This window comes from Echinops telfairi, unplaced genomic scaffold (genome assembly GCF_000313985.2).
Source record: "Echinops telfairi isolate 266 unplaced genomic scaffold, ASM31398v2 ScPeMD7_7475;HRSCAF=8513, whole genome shotgun sequence".
NCBI lineage: Eukaryota > Metazoa > Chordata > Mammalia > Afrosoricida > Tenrecidae > Echinops > Echinops telfairi.
The window spans coordinates 19,141,030-19,162,085 of record NW_022111379.1 but is presented as its reverse complement, the minus strand read 5'-3'; the positions used below and the strand labels follow the sequence as shown (position 1 = coordinate 19,162,085).

At 36.2% G+C, this 21,056-nt stretch overlaps 2 protein-coding genes across 2 annotated transcripts in view; one reads left to right on the top strand and one right to left on the bottom strand.

Annotated features, from left to right (window-relative positions):
- FBXO11 (F-box protein 11) overlaps positions 1-17,060 on the top strand; it is a 22,669-nt gene extending 5,609 nt beyond the window's left edge. The window contains exons 7-22 of the mRNA XM_004699749.2: positions 1,118-1,224; positions 1,310-1,421; positions 1,508-1,614; positions 1,695-1,832; positions 4,966-5,183; positions 6,061-6,146; positions 7,070-7,164; positions 8,159-8,281; positions 8,364-8,449; positions 11,725-11,801; positions 11,903-12,046; positions 13,913-14,023; positions 14,727-14,834; positions 15,092-15,200; positions 15,572-15,670; positions 15,751-17,060. Coding sequence (XP_004699806.1) covers positions 1,118-1,224; positions 1,310-1,421; positions 1,508-1,614; positions 1,695-1,832; positions 4,966-5,183; positions 6,061-6,146; positions 7,070-7,164; positions 8,159-8,281; positions 8,364-8,449; positions 11,725-11,801; positions 11,903-12,046; positions 13,913-14,023; positions 14,727-14,834; positions 15,092-15,200; positions 15,572-15,670; positions 15,751-15,880 — 1,850 coding nt within the window. The 3' untranslated portion in view covers positions 15,881-17,060. The remainder of the gene's footprint in view (positions 1-1,117; positions 1,225-1,309; positions 1,422-1,507; positions 1,615-1,694; positions 1,833-4,965; positions 5,184-6,060; positions 6,147-7,069; positions 7,165-8,158; positions 8,282-8,363; positions 8,450-11,724; positions 11,802-11,902; positions 12,047-13,912; positions 14,024-14,726; positions 14,835-15,091; positions 15,201-15,571; positions 15,671-15,750) is intronic.
- Positions 17,027-21,056, bottom strand: part of MSH6 (mutS homolog 6) — an 18,687-nt gene continuing 14,657 nt past the window's right edge. The window contains exons 5-10 of the mRNA XM_004699748.2: positions 20,316-20,581; positions 18,622-18,739; positions 18,224-18,313; positions 17,591-17,745; positions 17,303-17,502; positions 17,027-17,192 (exon numbers count right to left, since the gene is read on the bottom strand). Of these exons, the coding sequence (XP_004699805.1) occupies positions 17,111-17,192; positions 17,303-17,502; positions 17,591-17,745; positions 18,224-18,313; positions 18,622-18,739; positions 20,316-20,581 (911 nt within the window). The 3' untranslated portion in view covers positions 17,027-17,110. The remainder of the gene's footprint in view (positions 17,193-17,302; positions 17,503-17,590; positions 17,746-18,223; positions 18,314-18,621; positions 18,740-20,315; positions 20,582-21,056) is intronic.

The following is a 21,056-nucleotide window of genomic DNA, read 5'->3' as shown; positions in this document are numbered from 1 at the left end:
CTCACTCACTCTCACTCTCTCACTGTCTCACTCACTGAATCACTCACTCTCTCACTGTATCACTCTCACTCACTGTCTCACTCAATCACTGACTTACTCTCACTCATTCACTGACTCACACTCACTCACTGTCTCACTCAAAAAAAAAACATTTTGTTTTGTATTATTTTATAAGTATTTTTAGTGTTATGTTTATAAGAATAATTTTAATGAGATACCTGTTAAGTATTCATCATTCATCAGTCATTTGAAGATGTGTGTTAAGATTTGTAAAGATAACAGTTGTATGAGCCCCTAATAAAATGTTAAAAAACAAACAAAAATAAATAAATAAAACACCAAAAAAAAAAAAAGATTTGTAAAGATACAGGATATATTTTTAAATAGCTTATAATTAGTACTTCCTAGTAATATAGGCATTTACTGCCATTTTTTTGTATTTTCTCCTTCCCTCTCCCATTCCACCATATAAAGAAAATTTGTGTCTATAGATTTCTTTACTTCCCAAATCAAAGCCACTAAGTACATTTAAGTAAAGATCTCTTTTTTCCTGCTCATACTCTCCTGCCTTCCCCTCCCTGAGCCTTTCTCTCCAGTAATGCTGCTGTTGGTTTCCATGAGAAACCTTTTTTTCTTAAAATGCCACTGCATCTGATATTCAGTCAGACCATATCCACCTAATACCTAAAGGCTGGTGAAACAATTAGAGTGGTATATTAACTGTTATCAGTCCAATCTAATCAATACTAATGTTTTTTTAAAGCCCCCGCCACCACCGAACCTAACTTAAAAACAATTTTAAAAGATTCTCATATCTTACAGCAGAATGTTTTTAGTGATTGAAAAAAATAAAGTTTTAAAATTTGCATTGCATCCCTCTAATTCAGTGGTTCTCAACTTTCCTAATGCCACAGCCCTTTAATACAGTTCCTCATGTGCTGAAACCCCCCACCACCACCACCATAAAATCATTTTCGTTACTACTTCATAACTGTAATTTTGCTACTGTTATGAATCAGTGACCCCTGTGAAAGGGTTGTTTGGCCCCCCCCAAAGGGGTTGCGACCCACAGGTTGAAAACTGCTTTTCTAATTATTTTAAAATCTCTTCTCCACAGCACCTGGAAAAGTAGCAGACAAAGTTATCATTGAAAACACTAGAGACTCAACCTTCGTTTTTATGGAAGGTTCTGAGGATGCTTATGTTGGGTATATGACAATAAGGGTAAGACATTTTAAGATTTAAAATGTATGTATTGGAGTCATTATAGCAGTGGTGATCTGATTCAAACAAAATTTCTACTTTTCAGTTTAACCCTGATGACAAATCTGCTCAACACCATAATGCACATCATTGCTTAGAGATCACAGTCAACTGTAGCCCTATTATTGATCACTGTATCATTCGAAGTACATGCACAGGTTAGTGTTTTCTTCATGCTTTGTCACAAAGTGAGCTGTGCCTATGCCCAGAGGTCTTTACATGGAAATCACCATTTGTCTTACAGTTGGCTCTGCTGTATGTGTTAGTGGTCAAGGAGCATGCCCCACTATCAAGCACTGTAACATCAGCGACTGTGAAAATGTTGGGCTCTATATAACAGATCATGCACAGGTAGTTTACATTTTTATTTCTTGTTTCTTTTTTAATGTTTATAAGCTCTACTGATTTTTATTTCTGAATAATTGTTGTAGGGAATATATGAGGATAATGAAATTTCCAATAATGCTTTAGCTGGGATTTGGGTTAAAAATCATGGAAACCCAATTATTAGACGGAATCATATTCATCATGGACGTGATGTTGGTGTATTCACATTTGACCATGGCATGGTAAGAATATTTATTCTTAATAGACAAACCAATAATGTACCCATTAACTTTCAAATGTGTTTCAGCATTATTTTTGTATTTCCTAGTGACCTACATGGAACAGTAAAAGCCATTTCAGTGTATTTTAAAATAAATGTCCAATATTTTATTATGTAAGTCTGTGCATCTTAACATTCATGTAAAAATGAAGGAGTCTTTAGGGCGCTAATATGTTCTTTGAGAGAAGTGTGGTCTGATTCAGAAGTTGTCAAACATAAATGTGCATATAAATTACCCAGAATCTTTAAGCACCATATTGAATCCAGTGCAGGTTGTCTGTGGACTACATTTGAGAAATAGTAGTCTTAACATCATTAATTTGACTTCTGCTTTATTTCTCCTTTTTTTTGTTTTTTTTTAAACTAGCAGAACTTGAGAGGTAGACCTACCGATGTTGAGTCAGTTCTGACAGCAATTGTTTAGCATGGACTAGAACTGCCCCTTAGTTTTTTGAGGTAGTAATCTTTATGGAAGCATACTACACCACGTTTGTCCCTTGTCTAGTGGGTTCAAACCTCCGACCTTTTAGCTGAGTGTTTTAAACACTGTCCACAAAAGCATAACAACCCTCACTGCCGTCAAGTCAGTGCCTGCTCATAGCTGACTGTTAGTTCTAAGACCAATTACGTCAGCCACTATTTTGAGTGTTACTGCTTTCAGTACCATATAATTGTTCAAAATTTTCTTGTGTTTCCAAATAATGTATGTCCTCGTCTCTTCACACAGTCTTTTCATTTGCCTAATTTTCATTGCCTAATTTCCCTAGAGTGTAGTTTTCAAGTCCTAGGACAACATTGGCAATGTTTTCTTTTGTGGCGTCACAAAAGAAATGAGTGGCAAATAGAGTTATGTTGAGTTTTCTTTTTTTGTTATTGTATGGTGCTCATTAAGCAGTATACTCTTCACAAGTAAACCTTGTCAATGACAAAGAGAATTTTTTAATTCTCACTGTTTCTGCCTGAAACACTAATGCAGAGCCCTTTTTAAAACTAAACTCCATTGTGAGGAGTAGGTACCCTTGTCGTGCTGATAAGACAGAAAGAGCCTAAAGACCAAAGGCCAGTTCATCAAAGTAGCCAGTTCCTGAGGTAACTGTAACCTGAGCAAAGCCGGCCCTTTACAATTCAAGACTGTAGCTTTGGCCTATCAATAAGAAAACAGAACACAGATGGCTTCCTTATTCCAGTAGGAATAAGGAAACTGACATCTTGTTTCTGATTGAAGCTCTCTCTTCTAATGAGGGGCGGACTGAAGGGGTCTGGGGAAAGGTTTAGAATCTTTAGACTCTGCCCTCCCTTAAAGCCTTAAAGTAGTAGTATTCATAATGCTGATGCTCTTGGCTGGGATAGCTGACTGGTGAGCAGGGTAAATGGTATGGCTTAAAAACAGTGGTTCGCAACCTTCCTGATGCCACCACCCTTTAATACAGTTCCTCATGTGGTGACCTCCCCAACCATAAAATTATTTTACTTGCTACTTCATAATTTTAATTTTGCTACTGTTATGAATTGGTTGACCCCTGTGAAAGGGTCGTTCAACCTCCAGAGGGGTCAGCCCACGACTCACCAAGTTGAGAACCACTGGCTTAATGCTATAGCAGGCTAATTCGGTAAAGGGAGTTTCTGGGCAGACCAACAGTTAAATGGAAAAGATTAAAGATGGAAATCTACTTGGAAGCAGAAGCACCTCAGAAGAAAGGCCTAGTCATCTACATCTCCCCAAACCAGCGATTGAAAACCTTATGGAACACAGTTACACTTTTACACACACACAGTGGCGCTGAATCGGACTCTGCTTGAAGACCACTAACTAGTTTTGTTTAGTCATTGGTTGTAGTTCCTAAAGGGAGAGCTATTGTTTTGTATCAGAACTTGACTTTTTCAATTTAGGGTATTTGTGCTATAGTAACTAACATCCGTTCTCATTATGAAAGTAAAGCATGTCCATCGCTGAAAATTTAGAAAAGTATAAAGAAACATAAAAATCATCTATGAGGTGGGGAGAGGAGCTGATACTAAAGGCTCAATAAAAAGTAAATGTCTAGCAACACTCTGCCGCGCAAAAAAAAAAAAAGTAAATGTGTAGAAAAGAATGATGGCAACATATGTACAAATATGCTTGATACAATTGATGTTTGGATTGTTATAATGTAAGAGCCCCTAGTAAAATGTTCTTTTAATAAAAAATAATAAATGAGGAGGTAAGGGGGAGGGGGATCATCTAAAATCCCACTACTCAGATAATCCCTCCTTATATTTCCATTTGAACCTTCAAATTGTTTTTCTTTACATATAATTGAGGTGATACTTAATATGAGGCTTTAAAATGTTAATGGAAAAATGAAATAAAAAGATAGAATTTTCCACAAACTTTTTGAAACCCCTTCCTATACAGGTCTGCTCATTTAGTATGATAGTGTATGAGCACAATTCTTAAATATTTTACTTAGCCAGCCCCCTATTGATGCCGGTGTTAAGCTGAACATTTGTTTCATATTTACTTACAGCTATTAAGTAGAGTTTTCTGTATTTTTTTTTTTCTCTCCAGATCTCGATTAGTTTAGACTTAGAGGATTTCTTAGTTGAATGGTTGATTTTGTTTTTGGTGTTCATAGTTGCTTTTGTATCACTCCAGTTCGTGATGCACAAGGAATGACACTGCGAGGTCTGTATCATCTCCTTGATCAGTTGCAGATGAGAGCATTGTGATCCATAGGATTCTCATTGGCTGACTTTTTAGAAGTAGATCTTTCGACCTTTCTTCCTAGTCTTTCTTGGTGGAAAATACCACTGAAACCTGTTCAACAGCATAGCAACACGCCAACCTCCACTGACAGGGGTGGTAGCTATCTGTGCTAGAGGAATATTGACTAAGAATCATGTACACATCTTCCTGATAGAAGACAAGAACACCAATACCCTCCTTTGTTTTACTAAAACATTTTGATCAGATTTGCATGTTTGTTGTTTGAAATTTGGTGTATATCTTACTTTTCTTACTCTTAAACATTGCTGGTAATTAATTTTGATGTATACTATTACATGTTTTTTTTTAAATACTCTTTACCTAAAGGATTACATTTTGTATTTTACAGGGTTACTTTGAAAGTTGCAATATTCACAGAAACAGGATAGCAGGATTTGAAGTAAAAGCCTATGCTAACCCCACTGTGGTTAGATGTGAAATTCACCATGGGCAGACTGGAGGAATATATGTCCATGAAAAAGGAAGAGGACAGTTCATAGAGAATAAAATCTATGCAAACAACTTTGCAGGTGTATGGATTACCTCAAATAGTGACCCAACAATAAGGTATTTACAAATAATTATACTTAGAATTTTTTTTCACCTTGGGTTTTGTGTTATAAGCCAAGATATGCAGCTTTGACTAATAAAGGTTTTCCTAGGTATCTCAGTATTATATAGTAGATTTTACTAATAAAGTCAAACATCTAAAGGAATATAGTTACTGCATATTTGCTTTTTGGTGCTATTTCTTTAAATCATTGACCTAAGATATACACAATATGATTTTGTTAGCAATTGCAAATGTTGTGATTTTTATTTTAAATTCATCAAACTGCACTACAGATGAGTAAATAGGGTGTGATCTTTCATTGGAATCTGAATGATCTTGCTTTCTCCTTTTTCTGAGACAGTCAACAGATAGAATAACTCAGGAAACTGATTATCTCAAAGCTTCTTGGACAGAGATCAAAACTGTTAAAAAGTATAAATATCAAGCTCTTTTCTTTAATATTTCCTACTGTCCCTGCTTAGTCACAGTAAGAAAATAAACAGATCCAGTCTTAAAGGAATCTGCCAATATTCTAGGAGAACTATTATATTTTAATTATCTAATTTTATTTTCCACAAGCTTTATAAGAGTAGATATTGGTACTTCCATGCTGTTAATATTCATCAAATGCTTCTAGATCAGGTAAAAGGTTCTTTTTAATATATTAATTGCTCTGAAGGGAATTTTTAATGCTATTTTGTCTCAAATAATAGACGGTTTTCCAAAACTTTGGGTCTTAGAAAGAACTGTACAGAAACAGAAAACACCTCATATGGGTGCTTCATTTTGCAGTTTAAGAAATGAGGCCATAAGTGCCCTTACAATTTTTTTTATAAAGCAAGTAAGCTTTGTTGAATATAAATGCTTTTTATTATCATTTCATAACAATAGGGGAAATTCTATATTTAATGGAAATCAAGGAGGCGTTTACATCTTTGGTGATGGCCGAGGCCTTATTGAAGGAAATGACATTTATGGTAAGTACATAGGCTTGTTTATAAGATTTCATAGACTAGCTTATCTCCCTGACATTAGTGAAGTGGACCACTTTGAAACCTTTCAAGTAGAAGAATTGATCTATTTCTAAAATTCTTGATTAATATTATTCTGTAATTTTATTCCCTTGACAAACATTTATAGAGTACCAGATAAGAAAGGATAAAAGTATAAATGAGATCTTGGTGTCAAGGACTTAGTAGTTTACCTAAATTAATTCCATTATTTAACAATTCATAAGTGATTCCTGTGCCAACTTAATACATTTCTATAATCACTAAGGATGCCTATTCAAGTTTTTGAAGCATTAATTCAGCAAACAGATTAGATACTTCTGTTTTCTAGGCTTTCTTTCCCACTATCACTTACCTGGATAACACGTACATAGACTTTATTCAGTGCTAGCCATTGTTCTAACCAACTTACATTTAATTTAATTATAGGTAAATCGTAAATATGTCAACTCTCTGAGGCTGATACTAATACATATCCCCTCTTATTGAGCATGAAATCAGGCACAGGGAAATTAGTTCATTCAAAGTCATACAAGAATAGAATTGCTGCAGATCAACCTGGGCAACCTGACCTTCAGAATGGTGTCTTAACCATTGTGCTAGAACACCTGCAGCCACCATTCTGCACTAATACACGAGGTCTTCAAAAACTACTTAGAAAAATTCCCTTAATTTTTCATTGAAATTTTCCCCAAACTTTTAATCCCCCTTAGGCACTCTTGGTCCCTTTCATTTTGTCTTATGTTGTTAGTTGCGGACAAAGTCGATACTGACTTCATGGCAATCCTCCGTGTCTGGTAATGCCCATGAATTTTAACTAATACCAAATGTAAAACTTAACATGTGCATTAGGCTCCAACTTTGACTTTGTAACTTTTATTTTTAAATAGGCAATGCATTAGCGGGAATTCAAATTAGGACAAACAGTTGTCCAATTGTTCGACATAACAAAATTCATGATGGCCAGCATGGTGGGATTTATGTGGTAAGTTGATGAGTACAGTTCTGAAAACTCAGGCCTGTATCATAACCAAGAAATAAAGGGAAGTGAGAGAATATGTCTAACTTGAGGTAGATAAGCCATGTTTTCAAATGTTTAGAGCATGAATTTGCAGCGGTCTTTAACAATACATAAGTATTTATTCCCCTGTTCATATATGAATGATTTCAAAATCTATAGTGTGTATATAGTGTTCCGTAAAAATTTAGTGAGCACCTAGCAAAATAAATTTACAAACTTTTATAATTGGCAATATGGTTGAACTTATACAACAAACCAGTTGTGGTCATGTGACTTATGTGTGAATCTCAAATTTTCTAAGAGCTTTAAGTAAAATCAGACTGTTAGTGGAAATGCTTATAATACTAGATTTGAATATTTTTTTAATTTGAACATTTTTACCTTCTGAAAAAGCCAAGTTTTCATCTGAATCTATGTTGAAATAATTGAACATGTTAAGAAAATTTTAAAACCTGTATTTTTCTTGTTCTTTTTTTCCTTCTTTTTTGCTTCTTCTATCATACCACTGTAGTATTTGAAATTATTACAGCTGATTCAAATAAGAAAGTTTATTGTGCCAAATGTGATTCCAATTTTTACTTACACTTCTAGAAATGGCTGTCTTAAATTACTTTTCTTTAATTTTGTTACTTAAGACTATTCCTTTGGAATTTGAAATAACCTTTAATTTAATTGAATAGGTGATCTTCAATTTGTTATACATCTTAGGATGAAATAAGAGCCTCTTTAGCTTTGCGTTATTATAATTGAATGCTGCATCTGAAAGCACAAAGCCTTATTTTAAAAATAGCTTAGCTGCTTGGAAAACTAAAACTGCTAGAAGTGATGCAAACAGAATGTTGTCAATATCTCCTTCCCCAAATGAAAAAAATTGAACTATCTTTAAGGATAGTTAAGCACACCAAAATGATATGCTTATTAAATAAATATACTATAACTATTGTGACCCTTTTTTTAGCATGAGAAAGGACAAGGAGTAATAGAAGAGAATGAAGTTTATAGTAATACTCTGGCTGGAGTATGGGTGACAACCGGCAGCACTCCGGTGCTGAGAAGAAATAGGATACACAGTGGCAAGCAGGTAGGATTCTCTTGGACTCTTGGATGGGAAAGAAGTTGTCCTTTAAATACTCCTACATTTAGAAATTTGTTTTTAATTTTAGGTTGGTGTTTATTTTTATGACAATGGACATGGTGTGCTAGAGGACAATGATATATATAACCATATGTATTCAGGGGTTCAGATAAGGTAAATATTTTTACATTTGACTTTCTTTGGGGAGAAAGTTGGGTATAAGGCATATATAGAAGAGATTTTTCTCTTTAGTGCTGTTTTCCTTTTCCTCCATATAGTCAAAACATGTAATAGTATTCTTGACTTAACAATGTCAGCATAGAGATTTCCTTAGACTAGCTGAGGACAATATATATATACCAGAAGGGCTTATTTCCATTGTTTTGTCATCAGTTGATGTGAGGGTCAAGCTAACTGTCATTGTGCTCCTTTGTGCTTAGTGGGTTCTTACTTGCCTTATTACTCTGTGAAGTGGTATTGAGTCAATTCCAACTCGTACCAAGCCTATAGGACAATGTTGAATGATCCCATAGGGTTTTCTAAGCTGTAATCTTTATAGAAGCAAATCACCAGGCCCTTTATCCCATTGAGCCATGCTGCACTGGGTAGCTTTGAACCACTATCCTTCGTGTTAGTAGCTGAGTACTAAACCATTGTACCCTTCCTTGGCTCTTCATTAAAATCAAATCAGACCTGTTGCTGTTGAACTGATTCCAACTGATAGTAGCCCTATAAGATAGACTCCTGTGACCCCACAGGGTTTCCAGAGGTGTAATTATTTTGGAAGTAGGCTGCAGCATCTTTCTCCTGCTGAATGCTTGTTGAGTTTAAGACTTTCAGTTACCAGCCCTGTTCTTAATCACTCTGCCAGTAGGAATCTGGGATTTCTCAAAAAGAAGTGTATATATGAGAGGGCTTACAAAAGGTCTTAGAAATTGCACATTATGTACACACTGCAGATTTTGGGGGGAGAGCACCAAAATATGAGAGCTCAAAAAAGTTTTTGTAAAATTGGAATTAGAAGATAATGGGGTTTCTCGTAAACCATTTGAAGCCCCTAGTAAATTTCTGAAATTAGTTTGAGACACTAAGAAAGCTAAGGCTTTAGTTTAAAAGAGCCCTTATCAAAATAACATAAATCATGCTAAAACTGCAGCAACAGAAAAATGGTGAAACCATTGATGCTTTACAAAAGGTTTATGGGAACAAGGCCTGACAAACCAGCAGTTTTCATATGACTAAGTTGTTGGAAGACAGGAAGAGACAATATTGAAGATGAAAGCCATTGTGGCAGACCATATCCACATCAGTTTGCAAAGAAAAAAATTAATCATCTTCATGCCTTAATTGACAACAAGCTACAATTAGCAGTGGAAACAATAGCACATACATACCATAGATGTCTCAGTTGGTTTAGCTTACAAAAATCTGGCTGAAAAGTTAGAGCAGGCTTTCTCCTTGACAAGGACCGAAACCATTTGACCCACATCAACTGCGGAGAAAAGCAGAGTACTCAGTAGGAATTTAAAAGAAGTGGTATCAAAATCCTGGACCATTTCTTGGGAAGAATTGTAACAGGAGTTAAAGCTTTAACAGTATTATCCTGAAGACAAAGCACAATCAATACAGTGGCTACCAAGAGATGGAAGTAGTCGAGTCAAAGCAAGAGTGGACTAGGGCGGAACACAGATCCTGGCAGCAGTTTTTGGTGATACGGCATTTTGCGTGTTGACTTTCTGGAGGAACAAAGAGTAACAACATCTGCTTATTTTATTAAGAGTGTTTTGAGAAAGTAACCAAAACTCCAACAGAAAAACAATTCACCAAAGAGAAAAAAAACTTCACCAAAGAATCCTTCTCCACCACAATAATGTCCCTGCACTTTGCTCTCATCAAACAGGGTAATTTAGTGAGTTTTGATAGAGCATAATCAGGCATCTAATATCCAGTTCTGATTTCGCTACTTCTCACTTCTTTTTGCTCCCTACTCTGAAAAAAACCTTTAAGAGCATCTATTTTGCTTCAGTTAATAATTTGAAAAAGACTACATTGATATGGTTAAACTCCCAAGACATGCAACCATTTTTAAGAGGTAGTATGTGATCAAGAGCCAATGGTATTAAAGGCAGAAGCTCGATGCAAATAACACAACCCTGCTTGCTGAAAGTAAGCACGTACAGAACTTGCTGATGAAGATCAAGGATTGCAGCCTTTAGTGTGAATTACACACCTCAACATAAAGAAACCAAAATCCTCACAATTGGACCAATAAAAAACACCATGAAAAATGGAGAAAAGATTGAACTTGTCAAGGATTTCATTTTACTTGGATCCACCATCAACACCAAGGAGGGAGTAGCAATCAAGAAACCAGACAACATACTGCATTGGACAAATCTGCTATGAAACTTATGTACACTGAAAAAGCAAAGATGCCTTTTTGAGGACTACATGTGCCTCACCCAAGGCATAGTATTTTTACTAGCCTTCTGTGTCTGCGAAAACTGAACAATAAATAAGACCATACAAGAATGGATCCATTTGAATTGTGGTTCTGGCGAAGACTATTAAATAAGCACAGAGTACCAGACCAAAGAGCAAAACAGTCTTGGAAGTATAGCCAGAAGTGCCCTTAGAGGCAAAGATGGTGAGCCTCTATCACACGTAACTTTTGACATGCTATTAAGAGGGACCTTAGGTAGAATGACACTATACGTGATAAAGTAAAAAAAGGAAAACCATAAACAAGTGGCTGCAACCGTGGGCTCAAACATATCAACTGTTGTGAGGGTGGTGCAGGACCGACCAGACATTGTTCTGTTGCTGTGCGTCAGAACGGACTCCCTGGCACCCAATAATAACAGTTTTATTAATAGGAGGTGCCTCAGAAAAAATGGCCAGAGATTTGCTTCCACTGGAAACCCTTTGGGAATAGTTTTACACATGCAGAGTCACTATAAGTCAAAATCAATTAGACAGCAACTGGTTTGGTTTATAATAATAATAGTCTATTGCAAAGTGTGTTTAGTGAGAAATACAGAGCTAACACATCCTAGAATGTTGTGAGGTACACCCCTGGACACTTGACCTTCCATATCAATAGGATCTAAATCTGCATATTCATCAAGTAAAGCTTGAAAATATTAAAGGGAAAACAGTCCCTCAGAGACTAAGAGGGAGCGACCAGTGCTTTATAAACCATGTTTACGTTGTATTAGGTATTACAAATAATCTAGAAATGATTTTAAATATACAGAATTGTATGGAGGTTGTATGCAACTACATCATTTTACATAGGAAGTGCTATCCTTGAATCCACCCCCCAATGGATAACTGAATAGCTAATTTTTACTGATTGATGTGGATTATACTGTTAACTTATGTAACCTGGGAGATGATTAGAATGAGTAGAAGCAATTAAAATGGTATTCTTGTCTGTTTTATCACAGGACCGGAAGTAACCCCAAAATTAGACGGAACAAAATCTGGGGAGGACAGAATGGTGGAATTCTAGTTTATAATTCTGGTATGTTCAATCAATCATTTTTTTATCTCATTGTCTAATGTTAGTGGACATTAGAAATGTAAATCCTAAAGCCCTACCGACATTTTCTGCATTATTTCTAGGTCTAGGTTGTATAGAAGACAATGAAATATTTGACAATGCAATGGCTGGAGTGTGGATTAAGACAGATAGCAATCCTACACTAAGAAGAAATAAAATCCATGATGGAAGAGATGGTGGCATCTGCATATTTAATGGGGGTCGAGGTATTGTTAATTTTGCATTAGTGAAAAATCCAGTTTTCCATTATTATTCCATTGCCAATTATTCTATATATGAATCTTAATCTTTTTCCTTAGATCTACCTAGAGTTCTAAAGTTCACAGATTTCCCCCCACCCTTTCTTTTGTAGCCACTTTGACTTAACAGTGTCCATAAACCTTTAAGGTTTGTTTGCTTTTGTTTTTAATCATTTTATTACGAGCTCTTACAGCTCTCCATAAAGCTTTTTTTAAGTCAGCACAATTGGTTTACATTCTTTGGACCTTTTATTATTTAGAAAATAACATTGTAAGAAACTTCCACAAGCTATGTAGATTTAGATGTGAGAAAGTACAGTATATAAACAAGTATGAATTTGTATCCATTTCCAGTTGTTTGCTGAAGAATGGAATTAGTGAAACCTAGGCATGACTGGGTTAGTATCCAGAGATCAAGTCATGTATTGAAACCAAAGTTTCATAGTTCTTTCACCTTGCAAAATCTGTTCGTAAAAGAAGTCTAGGAAGAATGTTGAGTACAAATTTATCGCCATCAATCAACAAAATTTATTACTACAATTTAGTGTTGATAATCCTATGAATGATAAACACTCATAGGGCTTACAGAGTCTAATTAGTAAATGGAGGAAGGTTTCAGGCATAGAAGTATAATAGAATAGAATATTACATTGTAAACAAGATAAAGGAAGTTTAGAGTTGGTAGGCAAGAAGTTCTAAAAATTGAGGCAGAACAGGGCATTTGGGCTCTAAACACTTGAAGTTGTGAGTGTAATACAAGGTTAGAGACATGGACTGGTGATAATTCAGGCAAGAAATGATGAGAGCCGAACTAAAGTGACAGCATGAGTGAAACAGGAGCAAGCAGAGATCCGCGGGAAGCATCAAATCAACAGGAGAGGGTTAATTAAATACAGAGTGAAAGGAGGAAAAGTTACTTTGGATTCTGATTTGATTATAGTGGCTTCTGTTACAGAAGCAAAATAGAACCGTTTAATGGAAAAATCTGAGAATCTATGGATTGTGACAAGGGGTGTAAGAGCCCCCAATAAAAGGATTCAATTAAAAAATCTTTGAATGGCCAATCTTAAGCATGATGAATGCAGGGTGTTCCTGGGGGTGCCCAAATTGGTAATTACCAGAAGATAATTATACTAAGCTAGGAAACGGATTTTAGAATCAGCAACACCATATATATGTGTGTGTGTGTATATATGTGTATGTGTGTGTATATAAAAGGGAGCTTCAAAAATTTCAAAGAAAATGAAGTTTTTTAAGCCCCCTCATACACCTAATGGGGAGTATATCTCTTTAACATTATTACCCAAAGAAATTACACTTGATGGAAAGGGGGGTGACATTAGGAGGAAAAGAATGCAAGACCTCTCAGGAAGAGGAAATATAAACCAAAAATATTAGGGATAAAAATAGATAGCATATTCAAGGATAAGCTGGTGTAGTGAGACAAAGGAATAGGTTGAGGCAATATTTAGAAAGGTGTGCCCAAGTCTTTTTAACTTTGTTAAAGTAGTTATGGGAAGTGGCATGATCAGGAAGAACTCCAGTGTTAGAAACTCTGTAGCCGATTAAAAAATGGAGGGGAGATTAGTTGGGAAATGAGGCTAAGGGACTCTTAAGCAAATACTTCTATGCAGAAGTATTTGAAAGGAACGCAGTTTAACGCACCTAGGCATAGTCCTGCTGTCATGGAACTTTGAGGTAGGAACCGGTTACTTACAGTGGTGACTTTCCCTCTTTTCACAGTTTGGAGCTTAATTCTACCGTAAATATTTCTGAACTTTCGTTTTGGCTAGTAAAGTTTGCATTTTGCACTAAGGATATATTTTATTACAGGTCTCCTTGAAGAAAATGATATTTTCAGGAATGCTCAAGCAGGTGTTCTCATCAGCACTAATAGTCACCCAGTCTTAAGGAAAAACAGAATATTTGATGGATTTGCTGCAGGTTTGTATTTCATAATAGTGGCTTATTTCCTGTGAAAATGTAATGCTTGGCTCATTCTCTTTTATCAAAACAGTGCTGGCCCAGTAGCTACTAACTGCTTGGAAGAAAGTGCACCTAGTCTTCCACCCTAAACCACTTACAAGAATTGGTCTTTCTGTTCAGTACTTCTGAGACAGTGCTGCCATACAGTCTGTAGGTGCCAAGCAGACATTTAAGTAACTCAGCCATTCGCTGAAAGGCTCGGGACTGAGTATACCCAAAGGTTCCTCAGAAGGCCTGACAGTCTACTTCCCCCAAACCAGCACAGTACTGTCACACATGGAGTCACCAGAACTGTCAACTCAGTGAGTGGCAACTAAATCATGTAACCCAAGTACTATGCATATACATTTACATTTTTTGACTATGTAACCATCCTCTGCTGCTACCTAGTAGACATACTTCTGGACTTTTTGTCATTTCCCTCCCCCTTAGTTTGCAAAGGAATTAATTTTTTAAACTAAAAAAATTCCACCATTTTCATTCTAATTAGCAAGCAATACTGTATCACAGTAAAATGAATTGTATTGATTGAAATAAGCATGTATATTGCTTTAGATGTCCAGGGTGTTATAGTTTTCATATTTAAAAAACGTTTTCTGTACATGCTGTATTTCGGTTTCTTATCAGAGAACTACAGTGATGGTATGCTTATACATTTTAGGTATCGAGATAACAAATCATGCAACTGCAACACTAGAAGGCAATCAGATTTTTAACAACCGGTTTGGAGGCTTGTTTTTAGCATCTGGTGTGAATGTGACAATGAAAGGTATGTGGGGTGGGGGCAGTGTTGTCATATTCTGCCTGTACGCACACTAGATCGTGAGAAGATGACCAGTAGCAACCATTGTTTCTCAGTAACTGGGCTGTCACTATTCACGTTACCAACTTAACCATTTGATGGAAACGGTGACTAAAATAGTTGGAACATCTTACAGAAAACTGATTTCTTGCAGTTACTTCATTATTAGAATAGTTCTACAGCTTTTAATCACCTAGAATTTTACTATTTTTCTTTCATTACAGATAATAAAATAATGAACAATCAAGATGCCATAGAAAAGGCTGTTAGTAGAGGCCAATGTTTATATAAAATATCCAGTTATACCAGCTATCCCATGCATGATTTCTACAGGTATGTCTCAATCATTAGTGTCCTTAAAAAAACTAATGTTTATTTCCCTTACATACATATAAGCTAAAGGAGAAGTGTTATCAAAACTCACTCTATATAGCCTAGTTCTGGGGGTGACCGCTCTCTCAGGATGAAAATCTTGACTACCTTCCCACAACCTAGCAATTTCCTCATAAGAGACAAGACCAAAACCAAAGCCGTTTATTCCATTAAAGTGCCTTCTCAAAATCGATCTGGAATGTAGCACTAACCACATAAACTTCCCAGGTTGGTCCTGTTTCCTTATAAGCCAAAGGCCATAGGGTAATGTAAGTATTTTTCATTATTTTCAATTATGATTAAGAAAAATAATGTAAGCTTTTGCTTTTCAGATGTCACACTTGTAACACCACAGATCGAAATGCCATATGTGTGAACTGCATTAAGAAGTGCCATCAGGGACACGATGTAGAGTTTATAAGACATGATAGGTATGTAGCACACTTGCTTGCTGTTACCCAATTATTTCCCACCTCACTTTCCTAATTTTTGGGTTTCCATTTTGCTTTAGGTTTTTCTGTGATTGTGGTGCTGGAACACTGTCTAATCCTTGTACATTAGCTGGTGAGCCTACACACGATACAGATACACTATATGACTCTGCTCCACCTATAGAATCTAATACTTTGCAGCACAACTGAATTCCTTCCCTAAAGAGTATGTCCTGCCATTCTAACATCATAACTTAAAAACTTTTTTGGAAGAAGATTTAAAATATTTGCCCATGCTACAGGAAGAAACTATTTGGATACACGAGGTCAGTTGACACTATGAAGCTCAAGCTACCAAAAAGAAAGTGGCAATATATTGACTCAGGATCTCAAAGCTGGGTGTTTTAGCATTACTGTGTAAAGACTTTTGAAGGGACAGAAGTGAAGAAAATAAGCTGCAATTTTGTACAGATACCAGCTTCTGAAAAGCTGGTGTTTTTACAACTAGCATTGAATGCAGTCCAATTTGCAGTAGTATCTTCAATAGACGAAGCAGCTTTGTTGCTGCCTTTATGGACATGGGTACCAATTGCTTTTGTAATATGGTAAAAATGTGAGCTAGCACTTCTGTGTTTCTTTTGATTTTTTTTAAACATGTATTCAGATTGAGAAATATGATTTTAATGCTTTAATCTCATGTAGTTTGTTTTTAATTTTGAGCAAAATCTTATTGTACTTGAATGTGCCCTGTTTTGTTAGCACACCTAGACTTGCTGTAACTGTACTCATGTCCCAGTATGTACGTTCTTTCTATGAAAGAGAAAACACTAATCTTAAATTATATCCAGCAATGTTTCTGGTATCCTTTAAGAAAAGTACTATTATTTCCTTCCCTTCCCTGTGCAGCATTCAAAAACCACCCCTAGAACGAGTGTTTTAATGAGACTTCCTAGGAAGGGATGCACTGTAAAACAAAAAGTATTCTTGTAACTCAGTTTTGTGAAAGGTAAAAACTACTATGTTTTAAAGTACACTTTAGAAAGTCTCTTCAAAACAGTCCTGTATTTGAACTCTGTTCATAGTTTTTTTTTGAACAGTTTAGACAAAACTGCTGGGAATTAAAATGATTTCCTGCATTAAGCTGAGACAAGTATATATACAGCCCTATACAGTTTCATAGCTTCCCCCCCCCCCCATTTATGTGTATTGGTGACAGTGGGTATAAACAGCCTGAAAGTGTATGCATGTACCATAACATCTAGACTTAATATATTGTGGAGTATTCAATAACCATTATGTAGAAGGTAGATAAGAATTAAAAGGGTTTAATTTCCTAGAAAGAAAATGGAAAAATGGTCATTTTTAAAAAATAAAGTTTATTAGATCATAATGTTGTCCGGATTTACCACCTTCGTCAAGTCAACACTTTTCAAATATGTTCTATAATTCCTGAATCGAGGTCAGCAACTTGTGGACAGCTTCAGCATCTACAATTGACTTTTCACTCACCAGGCAAACTTCTCTTAAAAACAAAACCAAAAATTGAGGGTTGTTAATTTCCACCAGGCATCATTTTTCTCTGCTGCCCCACCCCTGTACTCCCTACTAAAATCAGCTGGGTGACATAGTTACCGAAATAATCGCAGTGACTTTGTGATCTTCTCAAATTCTCTTGCTTTTCTGTGTCCCTTTTGAATAACCTCTTCTGGAAGGTTAGCAAGCCTTGCTGCATTGAAGCCATAGCTTTTAGGACAAGCGCCCTTAATGAATTTATAGAGGAAGGTTATAGTCTCCTGGCTGGGATCTTCACATTCATTTTCCACCATGCATGCCTTTTATAAGAAAAAAATACCTTGTTAAGTATACTTGTGTACCCAAACTGATTCCCCTGAAAGGTTTGCATAAAGAGTTTACAGGTACCATGTGTCCTAAGCGCACAGCAGCATTTTGAGAATAATCTTCTACTAATGAATGGTAGTGAGTAGAAAACAATGTTCGGCACTTTATATTCTCAGCAAGTTCCTTAACAACTGCATTTGCTATTGCTGTCCCATCAAATGTTGCAGTACCTCGCCCTGTAAAAATAAAACATGCATTACAAAAGATGCACCTTATAGAATATCAAATTAATGTGCAAAAACATTCTTCTGTAAGTGCTCTGGCTTGGGGAAATAGGGAGGGTTGGTTGGGAGTATTGCGGTTGGCTTCAGAAATTCTATTAGTCTTCCTATCAGTGAACTAAGGGGCAGGGTTAGTACTCACCAACCAGTGAATATTCTTAGGCAGTGGTTCTCAACCCCCTTTCACAGGGGTCGCGCCTAATTCATAACAGTAGCAAAATTAGACGTATGAAGTAACGGCGAACATAATGTTATGTTTCATAATGAGCTATATGAAAGGGTTGCAGCATTAGGAAGGTTGGGAACCCCTGCTCTAAGGGCATGCTTTCTTTCTTAAATCTGTGAGGGGACAAACCTTCAGACAACCTCCCATAAACGCATTTCTTTGCAATAGTGTTCTTAAAATTACCTACCAGAAATGTTAATGTCTTACCTAATTCATCCACAAGCACCAGAGAATGTGCTGTTGCATGTGAAAGTATACTGGCAGTTTCACTCAACTCAACAAAAAATGTACTTTCACCTTTGAAACAGAAACACACAAATGGATACTCATTTTAAGAATAATAATGGACCCTTAAGATTCATTAACATTGTAATCCTGAGGTACTGTAGATTTCTGTAATTCTTAATATTGGATGTGATATTTTTTAAAATAAAATTACTTAGTGATTATAAAATCAACTTTGCATTAGCACCAGAAAATTAAAAAACCATCAAACTCGAATGGCTCATAAATAAATCCGTTATCTTGGATTAGTCAGATGTCTAACTTAAAATACAGAAACCATGTATCACAGTAAACAAATCATTAAACAAATCATTACTCACCTGACATGATTCTATCTGAGGCTCCAAGTCTAGTAAATACTCTATCAATCGGTGTAAGCCTACACACTTCAGCAGGCACATAGCAACCCATCTGGGCCATGATAGCTAACAGGCCAGCCTGTGAGTAAGGGAGGTAAAACCTTTTATAAGCAGTATTAAGAGACCTATACAAACAATTTATCAGGATGAGACAATAAACCAATAAACATAGTATTCTTTCTCTTATGAACTCTAAAATGATGTAAGCCCTAAGGTAGGTTCTGTTTTTATACCCATTTGCTGGAGTGGGAAGCTTAGAGAAGCTGTATGCTAAATAACTAGTGATTCTAGCTAAACTCAGTAAAATTGCCTGAGAACTCTGAAAAAATATCACTGCTTAGAATCAATTGCACTGTGGGGCAGTCTCTTATCACATACGAGGGGTACCCCAAAAAACAGATGTGATGTGAAGGGGCTAGTGCATTTGGAGTTCATTCCATCAGGTCAGACTGTTTGGTTTGAAGATGTAGAAGAGGTGAAGAAGAAAAGGAGAAAGGAGAAGAAAAGTTTGAAAAATGTTTCCAAGAATGGAACTGCAGATTTGACAGATGTATTAGTCGTAATGGAGTGCTTTGAAGGTGTTAAGGTGGTTTTGTAAAAAAAATCTTAATGCATAGCTTTGAAAATATTCTGGGTTTCTTGGTGTCACCCCCGCATATATCCCAAAGACCATCTCATCCCTAAACATGAAATTTCTTTCCCTACCTTAATAAGTCCACATTAGGTCTTTCATTAGAAGACATACAATGAAATCTACAGAATTGTTTCCTATAGACAGACCTGCCTATAAATATCACTACCCCTGAATTCTTAAGATCACGCCTTAAACTTTTAAGAGTTGTTCAAAACTATAACAGGTCACACCAAAATTACCAATTAGAAAATAAACTAGTCTTTAGGCCCTATCTGATTCCCCCTCCCACCACTTTTAATTATTGTAATTTTCTTTCTCTATGTACATTACTTCCCACTTGGCCTTCGTATTTTTATTAATGTACATAAAGGGGAAAAAATTACAATAATGAAAAGTCAAGTCAAATCATGACCTAAACCCCCATCCCTTTTGTTACTGAGCCACAAGGTTTGCAGTTCAAATTGATCTGTTGCAGTTCAAATTGCAGGTCAAACACTGTTAAACCCTAATGTGGCTTCTCAAACTTAATTGGCCTACCACTCCCTTTTTTTTGAGGGGGGGGGGGATATGCTTTTGCAGCCCCCCTCCTCCCTGTGTTTGTTTTGTTTGGGGTGAGGCAGCATGGCAATGCAATTTGGGAAACACTTCTATAAGATATCTGTGAATGAAATGGATTCAATGACAGTGGGCTTTAACATCAGGCAAAAGTCCCTGGATTGTGCAAATGCTAACAGTTGAATGCGGGCCAAAAGGGGCCTTGACAAGCAAAAGCCTGGCTTCCCAAGCATCAGCTTAAGGAGCACAGCTCTACTCTGCAAATGTTGGATCACCTAAGTCTAAATTCATTAACAAGAAGATGACAAGATACTTTACTAGAAAGGTAGACAGAAACTTCAATCTTTTAGTAAAAAAATCCTTTTGCTTCCTACTTATCTATAACTCATGCTTTGGGTGAAAGACTTACCTAAATGTACAATATATCTATTCCTGAAATATAACAAATGACCTTTTGATTGCTTACCTGTCTCATGAGTGTAGATTTGCCCCCCATATTCGGTCCAGTAACAAGCACACAAAAAGCGCTGTCCTTTTCCTCCTCTTCCTCACAGCCTATTAATATGTTATTAGGAATAAAGTCATCTCCAAAAAAGGTCTTGGTAATGCAGGGATGCCGTGATCCTTTAAGCTCTAAGAAGGGATGTGTGTCACCTTCTGGCAAGAGAATCACAGGACGACACATAGGGCCATCACCCCCTCGACTGTAGTTAGCCAAACAAAGCAAAACATCTGTGAAAGAGGGATTAAAAGCAAAGTATTTAAACACTTGGGAAATTTCTTGCTAAGTAAACTAAAACACAAAGACCCAACTTAATAAAAATTTCAAAATGTTTCACTCAAGGCATGTCTTTATGCTTTTGTTTAGATACATACGTAACAGCTTTTTCTCTAGCACTCTAGTTAGTGACATCTTTAACATTAGCGATATGTAAATGATTTAAAAAAACAAAACAGGCATCTGCCTTGGTGTTTTATGTCTTCATTTTAACACCGGCAATAAAATGATTAATAATTTTCCATTTTACCCCAAAGATCTCTTCAACCAGAGGACTTAGGCCTCTAATGCCAGAATTACTAACACTTCTTGGGAGACGTATTATTTTCTGTGACTAGGCACACTAATGAAAAATATCTTGAGCGGAAAAATGACCAATCGGAACACTTGTGCTGGGTAAGGATTTTAGATTACCGTACATATTTTTCC